Raw genomic sequence first — 11,356 nt, 5'->3', positions numbered from 1 at the left:
CAACGGCAGCGACTGACGCGCCGCGGTGACGTCATACGCTGGCGCCGGCCATTTCATGTAGTTTTTCTATGCATTCTTCAGACTCGAGGCACGCTGCAGCGTTCCCCAAAAGCGCCCTCTAGAGGACGCAGTGAGAGTTCCCTTCGGAAGGGAACTTTAGATTTTTTTTACTCTGACGTCCCCTTAGGGGCTCCGTATGTTGTTGCTTTCTGTTTTTGTCTAATTTTAGGATAGAATTGTAATGTAAATAATTACACTGTAATAATATGAAATTTGGATGCTTGTTTATTTTTTTAATCTCTGATTTACCTGAATTCTCACAGTGTTTTACTGTTTTAAGCTCAGGATTTTCAAATGGCCCACACAGGGACACCTGCTGATCCTCAAAGCACAGTCTTAACATGTTTAAGGGTTTATGGAGATACTATACACTAGATTTGTTTATATAAAAAGGTGCTGTTCAATGTACCTGTCACAGGGTGAGAAGGGAGATGTTGGTGATCCTGGACCCAGAGGGCCATATGGGTTACCTGTAAGTTTTCAAAGTATTATTATTATTATTATTATTATTATTATTATTTGTATGTTAAAAAATGTTGTATGTTATTTGTATGTTAAAAAACATTGTTAATTATTTGGCCATTTAATAATGGTTACATTGTTCAGTATTGTAGTTCCAGATAATATATATATAGAGAGAGAGAGAGAGAGATTTTTTTTTTTTTTTTCTTTTTTGAAGGGAGCTGCTGGAACACCTGGAATGGATGTGAGTTGTCACTCATACTGCTTGTGTGTTGAGTCTTACTATTCATTATCTCCTTAGTTGCTTCCTGCAACTGTTCTTTCCTCTAGTAGCTGCAGACAATATCTGTGAAGATCTTTACCCGTGAACCAATGAATATCCAGGCATTTGTAATTACTTGAGGTTGTATTTTTGCAGGGGTTACCAGGCTTAAAGGGAGACAAGGGCAACGAGGGGGAAAGAGGAGAAAAGGTGATTGTGACATAGATGTTGTGAAACAGGGAATGAACCTTTCTTTATTGATTAGATCTGATGTCAATGGACATTTACAAAGCAGCTAAGGCACAAATGCCTTCATATAGACCGAATGTGCTCCATGGAGTTGGAGATCAGTGTGAATATCTTACATTTAATGGATTTTCTACTACAATAATAAAATAGCAGTATTTATAGTTGCACGAAAAAGTATATGAGCTCTTTGATTTTCTGCATAAATTATTCACACAGTTAAAAACTGATATTCATTGAAGTCGAAAACAACAGACAAACATGGTTTCCTTGCACATGTAAAATTATTAAGGGAGATCTAAAGGTGCACACATTTTTTTCCTCCCTACACTGTGAATGTTTATGCAGTGTTTTTATAAAAAAAATTATTTCTTTTAGTGAACTGCTTGCAGTGTTTTTTCTATGTTGTGGTTTAGTTCACATTAAAATTCTAAGGCTCATTTATGTAAAATAATTCTGGTATAGTCAAAGGGTTCACATACTTTTTACTGCAATCATATTTGTATAAGTATTTGTTTGTCATCATTTAGAGTTTCATTTCTAACATAGCATTTTATCATCCCATAATCATAAAAGCCAGAAAAATCATTCTTTGTTTAGTTTATTGTTAAGTTAAAATATTATTTCAGCAAGAAATACAGAGTAAGTCCATTGACAACAGGCTCTTGCTCTTGTAATGGCCCTGTATTGGCTTCTTCTCTTGCATGATTCCTGACATTTCACCTGCCTGTTTCATAGACTTACACTGTGCCACTATGATAAAAGTCATGGAATGTGCCACTGAAATGAGTATGCAGGAAATTTCGACCATTACAGTTTTTAAGTTGTTTAAAAGTTTAAAACTAAGTCTTAACATCTCAAAATGTACAATTGTTTAATTAAATACATAATTTCAGACAGTGGTCATGAAAAGTTTCATTTAATCATGCATAATGTCATTTAATCATAATGTCATCTAGTTTTATACTGTAGAAAGTACTAGCATGACACTTGAAAAAAATTATAGTAACCTTGACATTTAACATCAGTGTTTTAAAATGTTATAAATTATGTGATAAAAAAAATGAAAAGAAAAGAAAAAAAAAAACTAGAAAAAGAAACGGTGTCCACCAGCAGCTGTGAGTACTACAGTGCATCTCATCTTAACGGACTAAGAAAGATTTGCCAGCTCTGGCTGTTAGATAGTACTTCACTCTTCCACCAAGGCACTTGCAAGTTATTATTACAAGGACTATCAACTGTCCTTCCTCTCTTCCTGTAGCACTTTTTAAGTTTTAAGCATCTGCAGTCCTCATGCCTCCCTTCAGCAGGACAATGGCATGTTTACACAGGTGATCAGGATTCATCTTTTTTAAAGGTCCCATATTGTCAAAATCGAATTTCCTGGCTTGTTTCATGATAACTGAGGTCTAGGGGCTATGTAACTACCATATGAGTTTCAAAACAGTCAATCCACAGTAAACTGCACACAGCCTGCTTAAAGTAGCTGTTCATTTTCACGAGCCGCTGTGACTTCCGTAACGATGTGATGTCCGATCTACTCAGTCACCGCCTTCAGTCACCACCCCAGCACCAACCACCGTACCACCCTCCTTTTGTCAAACCCAGACAACATCGCGTCCATAACATTGCTAAGCAACAACAACACGGAAACTAATCTAGAAAACCCTGTTCAGTCGATAGATGTCGAAACTACATCATTGCACAGGCTTCAGAACAACGTGAATATAAGAGACGAGTGGCACGTCAACTTCAGCCTCTTTCACACAGCGATTCCGGTAAATACACGGATAATGTTTCCCATGATTTGTTCCGGAATTGTTTAATTTGGTTCATTCACAGTTGTTTTCCGGAATCTGTGCGTGCTTTACACACAACCATAAAGACATGTGACGTTTGGATGTGAGATGTAATGTGACGCGTACGTTTCACTAAACTGAAACTAACCTGAACAAACTGTGCTTCAGCGCTGATAGTGAGGAGCTGGCTCTGCCCGATCGCCGCTTCATTCCACTTTGCACATATTTTTTTGTAGTGAAGAGTCGCAGGGTAACGTGCATCACTACAACACTGCCTTCATGGTTCTGGCTTTTGTTCACACAGCGCTCGTTCCCGTAATTTCCAGAATCAGCGCGCATTGTGAAAGGGGCTTTACTAAAGCAACAGTTATGTAGCTTACTGCATTCGGTGTTTGAAAAAGAAAAAACATTAATGATCATTCTGAAATATCTTGTTGAGTATCAGCAGGCTAGGCTCTCTCTATGGCTCTGGGTTCGGCTACAATGATACATGACCGTAGTTACCTGTGATTGGCCTGGCTGTGCATCACTCAGAAAACAACAGGCCAATCAGAAGAGAGGCTCATGAATATTAATTAGATGGGCCAAAATCGACCTGTTATTGACAGAGCACCTAAAAAAGGAGCTGTAAAAATATATTGAGATGGATTTTGGCACTTATACCGCAAATATATATTCTTAGGGACATCAACAACTAAAATAAACCTCCAGAAATGTGTACAATATGGGACCTTTAATGCCCCTTAGTTAATTAATTTTGTTTTATTTTTATTTTCCCGCCTGTAAACTGTTGGTGTCTTCATTGACCAACACCCAACCCCCCCCCCCCCCCCCCCCGGGATGCACCTACAGTCTCGCCCCAACTTGGAACTACGCTCTTCAGAAGTCTATTTTTAGGAAGCCTATGCAAAAGCATATATTACGACATATATTTGGCTAGGAGATTGGTTTGTCAGATCGATTTTATTTAGTTTTATTCAGATCATGTTGGGGGCAAATCTTACCAATTCTAAATTATTATTTGGCCTAGTTTTAGCACCTCATACATTTGCAAAGCGCATAGTGGCTCTATTGTAACTTCAAGTCATCCGTGTGCTGAACTACCTTGATAACTGACTGATTTTAGAGCCATCAAAAGAGCATGTCAGCAACGAGATTTTCTTCTCATTTGCAAGGATGAATTCCAAGAGTGTTCTACTGGTTTTTAAGGGGGAATTCAACTCTCACTCAGTGCAGTCACAGCTGCCTTCTTCTCGTGTTCTGTTGTTTCACACCTGTCTAAATCCTTTTATAAAATTATTATGAAAGATACCTCACTAGTATTTTGGGGTGTAGTGTACAAAGGTTGCAGTCGACAGGTAGGCTGCAATTCTCATTACACATATATTGCCTGGAGATGTTGACAGTTTTTCTTGCTTTTAGCAGTTTTCTTTACGTAGTTTGTGCCTTCACTTTTATAAAAATTTAAATATAGATTTGATTCCTGGTCCCAAAATTGTATCTGTTTGACAATAGTGAGTTTATCTGTTTAAGAGCAGTGAGTAGCAATGCACTGTGGTATAGGGTTACCACTGCAACAGCTACTGACAGCTTTCATAAGTCGAGTGGACCTATGAAAGGGATATGTAAGCTTATATGCATTGGTTATGTATGTAACCCTGTTTCCCTGAATAGAAAATGAGATGCTGCATAACCTGTAGCATACTTATTCGCTTCTGCTTACTTCATGAATCAAAATCTTAGGATTAATGGTTTAGGCACCTCCTTGTATGGGCCTGGTGGCACAGGGGTGCATCAGGCATTCGTCACACCTGAGGGGTGTTCCCATAGTGTCAACTACTGACACAGCTTTTCATTCCTTATTGTGGGGACCAGGGTTACATGCCTAACCGGGTTACATGCCTAACCAAGTCTTTTCTCCAGAAAACTGTATTGCTTTCCTATAAATATACTGTATGTGTGCATGCAGCATGACCATTCATCACATTTGTTTTGATGTTTAATTCAGTCTACCATAGATTCATTTTTTCTTTGTCATTGTTTGAAAATTCAAAATCAGTCTAATCTCTTGGAATGTCAACGTTGAGCTATTGTGTATGTTTAATTCATGCATAATGTTTAATTCACTGTTATAACCAAGATGTTGGAGAGAACAGGCTTTTCTGTTTTTGTCACAACATGATGGAGGAGATACAGTTTTTCTGCCTGTGTGGTTTGTTGGGGGTGGGCTGTTGTGGGGTATTTTCCCTGCTTCTCTTTCTCTTCCTTTGTGCCCTGTAAGACTGCTGTCAATCCCCTTCATTTGTAATTGACTGATTATCTCACTTCCTCCTATTTGGTATTCCTATCTAACTTTTCCTGTCCCTCAAAACCTTCCTTACAAGCTTCCCTTCCTAAGTAAAACTATCATGACTTATTATAGTTAAATGTTTTCTTGCATTGCATCGTTTTCTATTTCATTTATTTATGCATTAAATTCCTTACATTGTGACAACTCAGTTTAGGAAATATGATTTTTTATGCCATATATTATATATTATGCCATATATATATATATATATATATATATATATATATATATTATGCCAATATATATTTAGCTGCAGTAGGTAAACATGCACAGAGTAGAGCTGCACGATTCTGAATAAAATGAGAATCATGATTTTTTTTTGCTCAGAATAAAGATCACGATTCTCCTACGATTCTGGAGAACTTTTTTATTTGAAAGATTTACCCCTGAACATTAGGTTATCAAACAACAGTAAAATAGCAGTGAAATAAGACAAAATAAACTTTGCTTTAAATTTAAAGAAATGTAATGAAAAATAATGTAATAATGTAAACAAAACCAAAAAAATTACCATTAAACATTAAAAAATAAACATACAAAGGTATTATGGCAGAGTAAAGCGATTTAAAGATTCTTAGCTAGAAACACTAGCCTATCAACATTTTATGGCTGTCACCGTCCACTCTGTGGGATGCCCAAGTTTACTTCACCATTTTACAAATAAATCCTAATCTAATCATGACAAACTATATATCGTTGGAAAGGTCTAAGGCTCCTAAATAAATATGACATTTGTGTTACAAATTACGTAGGAAAATAATTTATGACAAGAGTTTCATAGATTCATTTATGACAAGAGTACACCTCAATAATCTACTTCATAACAGGAGTTCTGACCTTTTTCACAAACAGACTTTCTTGTTGCCTTTTTCCCTTTTACACATTAGAAATGATAAGAAATGATATATCAGATGAAAACTTAATTTCTAAATTCATCCTTTGGAATGCCATTTTAAAATCAGACACTGAATTAACATGGAAAATGTACATCGAAATCATATTACTAAATGTTCTTGTCCATGAATTATAAAGATTTAAGATTCAATTCTTCATTTTCACGTATCTGTTCAAAAAGGGGAGTAACAGTTAAGGGGTTAATGGATTGTCATGCTCATATATGTGTCACAATCAGGCTGGGTTGAGGAGTGGAGATGGAGGAGAACCGGAATAAATGAATATAAACAAAGTTTATTAAACAAAACACTGAAAATGATACAAACAAACAAAAACCAGGAGCATAAACCGAGGACATGTAACATCAGTAACATTAATGACAGACAGCTGGGCGTGATCAGACACAGACTTAAATACACAGAAGACAAGGCGTGGTAACAAACGAGATAACAAGATGACGAGGGGGAAATACAAATATGGGCATAGACTAAACCAAATAAGACTAAACCAAAAGGGGGAGAACAAGGATTAAACCATATAAACTAGAAACAGAGGGGAAAAAACACTGGGAAAACAGAACAGGACAGGACAAAATACTGACATTACACCCCCTCCCCAAAAGGTGCGTCTCACGCCGTCTAACATCCATAGGGGAGGGAGGGTGGGCGCCCTGGAGACCACTAGACAGGGATACAGGAACCACAGGATACAGGGGTGGATCAGGGAGCTCCAGAGGCCATGGCCGGGTTATCAGTTCAGGAGGCCATGGCGGATCTGGGAGCTCAGGGGGCCATGGCCGGGTAAACAGTCCAGGTGGCCATTGCGGATCTGGGGGCTCAGGAAGCCATGGCCGAGTAAACAGTCCAGGTGGCCATGGCGGATCTGGGGGCTCAGGAAGCCATGGCCGAGTAAACAGTCCAGGTGGCCATGGCAGATCTGGGGGCTCAGGAAGCCATGGCCAGGTAAACAGTCCAGGTGGCCATGGCCGAGTAAACAGTTCAGGTGGCCACGGCCGGGTAAACAGTCCAGGTGGCCATGGCTTATCAGGGGAGTAGCCCCCCCAAATTTTTCTTGGGGGAACCTAGGGCATAGTCCACCCAGGAGAGCACGGAAGGGCACGCAGGAGAGAGCTCCGGCTCTGGAGGGCGCGCAGGAGAGAGCTCCGGCTCTGGAGGGCGCGCAGGAGAGAGCTCCGGCTCTGGAGGGCGCGCTGGCTCTTGAGGAGCGGGCTCTGGACGGCGCTCTCGAGGAGCGGGCTCTGGACGGCGCTCTCGAGGAGCGGGCTCTGGACGGCTGGATGACCCCAGCAGAGATTCAGGAGGGCTGGGCGTCTCCAGCGGAGACACTGAAGGAGCAAGCTCTGGGCGAGTGGTCACTGGAGGGCGCTCTGGCGGCGCGGTCACTGGAGGGCTGGGCGGAACCAGCGGAGACTCTGGGAGGCTGGGCGGAACCAGCGGAGTCTCTGGGAGGCTGGGTGGAACCAGCGGAGGCTCTGGGAGGCTGGGCGGGACCAGCGGAGACTCTGGGAGGCTGGGCGGAACCAGCGGAGGCTCTGGGAGGCTGGGCGGGACCAGCGGAGACTCTGGGAGGCTGGGCGGAACCAGCAGAGGCTCTGGGAGGCTGGGCGGAACCAGCGGAGGCTCAGACTTGGCGGTAGCCATCTTGGGTGCAGACTCAGGCTTGGCGGCCATCTTGGCCGGGAACTCAGGAACGTCGGCCCTCTTGGCCGGGGACTCAGGCTTGGCGGCCATCTTGGCCGGGAACTCAGGCTTGGCGGCCATCTTGGTCGGGAACTCAGGAACGGCGGCCATCTTGGCCAGGGATTCAGGCTTGGCGGCCATCTTGGCCGGGAACTCAGGAACGGCGGCCATCTTGGCCGGGAACTCAGGAACGGCGGCCATCTTGGCCGGGAACTCAGGAACGGAGGCCATCTTGCGTGCAGACTCTGGCGTGGCAGCCATCTTGAGGGCAGATAGTAACATGGTGGCCAACTGGTGAGCAGACTCTGACATGGCAGCCATCTTACTTGCAGACTCTGGCGTGGCAGCCATCTTGCTTGCAGACTCTGGCGTGGCAGCCATCTTGCTTGCAGAATCTGGCGTGGCAGCCATCTTGCTTGCAGAATCTGGCGTGGCAGCCATCTTGTTTGCAGAATCTGGCGTGGCGGCCATCTTGTGAGCTGACGCAGCTGCCTGAGGTACTGGGCTGAGGACCAACATGGGGCTTAGGAGGACTTGGGGACACGTGGGAGGCAAGGAGGGGGTGAGGTCGCTGGAGTGATATGCGAAGGGTTCTGGCTTTTGGTGAGATGGGGTGATTGCAGGCTTCCAGATGGGAGGAGGATTACTATCCTCCACCATGACTTGGAACGAGGAACCACACAAATCAAGAACGAAATTTACAAAATCTGCTACGAGACGGTAGCAATCATTTGGAGTAATCAACTGGAACAAATAATCATCTTTGAGTCCCATCTGGAAGCATGCGTTGATCATTTTATCACTCCATCTCACCAGATGGTAAATACTCAGAAACTTCTCCACATATTCTTCCAGCGAACGCTCACCTTGCTGGAGGTTCCATAGTTTGTCCTCAGCCCAGGTCATATTTCTTTGTCTTGGTCCGTCGTTCTGTCACAGTCAGGCGGGGTTGAGGAGTGGAGATGGATGAGGAGAACCGGAGTAAATTAAAATATATAAGTTTATTAAACAAAACACTGAAAATGATACAAACAAACAAAAACCAGGAGCATAAACCGAGGACATGTAACATCAGTAACATTAATGACGGACAGCTGGGCGTGATCAGACACAGACTTAAATACACAGAAAACAAGGCGTGGTAACAAACGAGATAACAAGATGACGAGGGGGAAATACAAATATGGGCATAGACTAAACCAAATAAGACTAAACCAAAAGGGGGAGAACAAGGATTAAACCATATAAACTAGAAACAGAGGGGAAAAAAACACTGGGAAAACAGAACAGGACAGGACAAAATACTGACAATATGGTTCCATTGCTCTGCTGGTCCATAAATCTGGCACGATCAAAGTACTACTCTTTTAATATTCAAAGTGCAAATAGAGACCGAATTTTTCAAGCATGATACTATTCAAGCATGAAAGCCCACATACCAATAACAGCTTAGATATTTCATATAGCTTTAATTTGCGTGCATTGGGGAGTCGCTCTCTAAATGCAGGGTATTAAAATTGCTTTTGAATGCGTGTGCGAGTTTTACTTTTGGTTTCGTTTTAACGACCGCGCGAAACTCTCGGCAGCGCTGAGCCTGCATTTTACAATACAAGAGATTACTTTAACAAAACCATTTGAAAGTGGGTGGACACCAACGGGATTTTGAAAAGCGCATCCCCAGTGGAAATTACGCCGCTGAGTGAGTGGAACTCTGCCACTGAGTTATCATTTGATGTGAATGGATGCTGCGTTGTACAGTAAGATACACTTAAGATGAAGTTTAAATGGTTATGTAATGTTGGAGAGAACGGCGAACCTGTCACTGCATCAGCTCACAGCAGTCAGTGCAGTAATTAGGCTAGCAAAAAGTTTTGTAAAAAGTAAATAAAATATAATTGGCTGAATCGTATAAATGGATTAAGATGTGAAGGGGGTCGAATCGAGATCGCGATCTTTTAACGATTAATTGTGCAGCTCTAGCACAGAGTATTCTTTTTCTCATTAAACACCCCTGAATAAATAATTAGTACCTTTAAAAAATGTTTCAATTCATGTTCAAGATTCCAGTCAAACCGAAAAATCAAGTCACCTTTATTTTTAGCGCTTTATATAATACAGATTTTTACAGGTTAACAGGAATAAATAACAAAATCACTTGTGTAAACTTATTCAGTTTAGGGTCCCAATAGTTTCATTATTTAGCTAAAGATAGTTCAGTTAAGTAACTGATAAGTTCATCAGTTCTGATATCATATAGTGTGTGTGTGTGTGTGTGTGTGTGTGTGTGTGTGTGTGTGTGTGTGTGTGTGTGTGTGTGTGTGTGTGTGTGTGTCTGTGTGTGTGTCTGTGTGTGTGTGTGTGTGTGTGTGTGTGTGTGTGTGTGTGTGTGTGTGTGTGTGTGTGTGTATACAGTCAAGCCTGAAATTATTCATACCCCTGGCAAATTCTGACTTAAAGTTACATTTATTCAACCAAGTTTTTTTTGGACCGGGAATGACGCAGGCTTCTCCCAAAAGATGATAAGACGATGTACAAGAGGCATCATTGTGGAAAAAAATATATTTCTCAGCTTTTATTTACATTTGAACAAAAAGTGGCATGTCCAAAATTATTCATACCCTTCTCAATAATCAATAGAAAAGCCTTTATTGGCATATTACAGCAATTAAACGCTTCCTATATTTGCTGACCAGCTTTTTGCATGTCTCCACTGGTATTTTTGCCCATTCATCTTTAGCGATGACCTCCAACTCTTTCAGGTTGGAGGGTCTCCTTGCCATCACCCTGATCTTTAGCTCCCTCCACAGATTCTCAATTGGATTTAAGTCAGGACTCTGGCTGGGCCACTGCAAAACATTAATGTTTTTGTCAGCTAACCATTTCTTCACCACTTTTGCTGTGTGTTTTGGGTTGTTGTGCTGAAATGTCCACTGGTGCCCAAGGCCAAGTTTCTCTGCAGACTGCCTGATGTTGTTGTTGAGAATTTTGATATATTGCTCCTTTTTCATGGTGGCGTTTACTGTGATTAGGTTCCCTGGTCCACCGGCTTAAAAAAAATTTGTTTGACAGTGGGGATGGTGTTCTTAGGGTTGAAGGCTTCCTTTTTTTTTACACCAAATGAAGGCTGCATCATTGTTTCATCTGACCATAAAACAGAAGACCAGAAGTCTTCTTTTTTGTTCAAATGAGCATTTGCAAAGGCCAAGCGGGCTTTTGTGTGCTTTATCTGGAGAAGTGGTGTCCTCCTTGGTCTGCGTCCATGGAACGCAGCAGTATACAGTGTCTGTTGGACTGTCTGCCTTGAGATGTTGCCACCAGCAGAGCCCAGATTCATCAGGATGGCCTTGGTGTTGATCCTTGGATTCTTTTTTACCTCTCTCACTATCCGGCTGGCCAGCACAGGTGTCACTCTTGGCTTCCGACCACGTCCTCTGAGATTTTTCACAGTGCGGAACATCTTGTATTTTTAGTAATACTTTGCACTGTAGCCACTGGAACTTCAAAACATTTAGATTTGGTCTGGTTAAGTAACTTTAAGTCAGAATTTGCCAGGGGTATGAGTAATTTCGTGCTTGACTGTGTA

General features: G+C 41.8%; 1 protein-coding gene across 1 annotated transcript in view; it reads left to right on the top strand.

The window, feature by feature from the left end:
• The window catches only part of LOC141331510 (uncharacterized), a 421,481-nt gene extending 420,472 nt beyond the window's left edge, over positions 1-1,009 (top strand). Inside the window, exons 29-31 of the mRNA XM_073836569.1 lie at positions 479-532; positions 740-766; positions 941-1,009. Coding sequence (XP_073692670.1) covers positions 479-532; positions 740-766; positions 941-1,009 — 150 coding nt within the window. The remainder of the gene's footprint in view (positions 1-478; positions 533-739; positions 767-940) is intronic.
• The last annotated feature ends 10,347 nt before the right edge of the window (positions 1,010-11,356 follow it).

This window comes from Garra rufa, chromosome 3 (assembly GCF_049309525.1).
Source record: "Garra rufa chromosome 3, GarRuf1.0, whole genome shotgun sequence".
NCBI classification, from domain to species: domain Eukaryota; kingdom Metazoa; phylum Chordata; class Actinopteri; order Cypriniformes; family Cyprinidae; genus Garra; species Garra rufa.
Note: the sequence above shows the minus strand (reverse complement) of the source record. Positions and strands in the feature narration are given on the sequence as shown.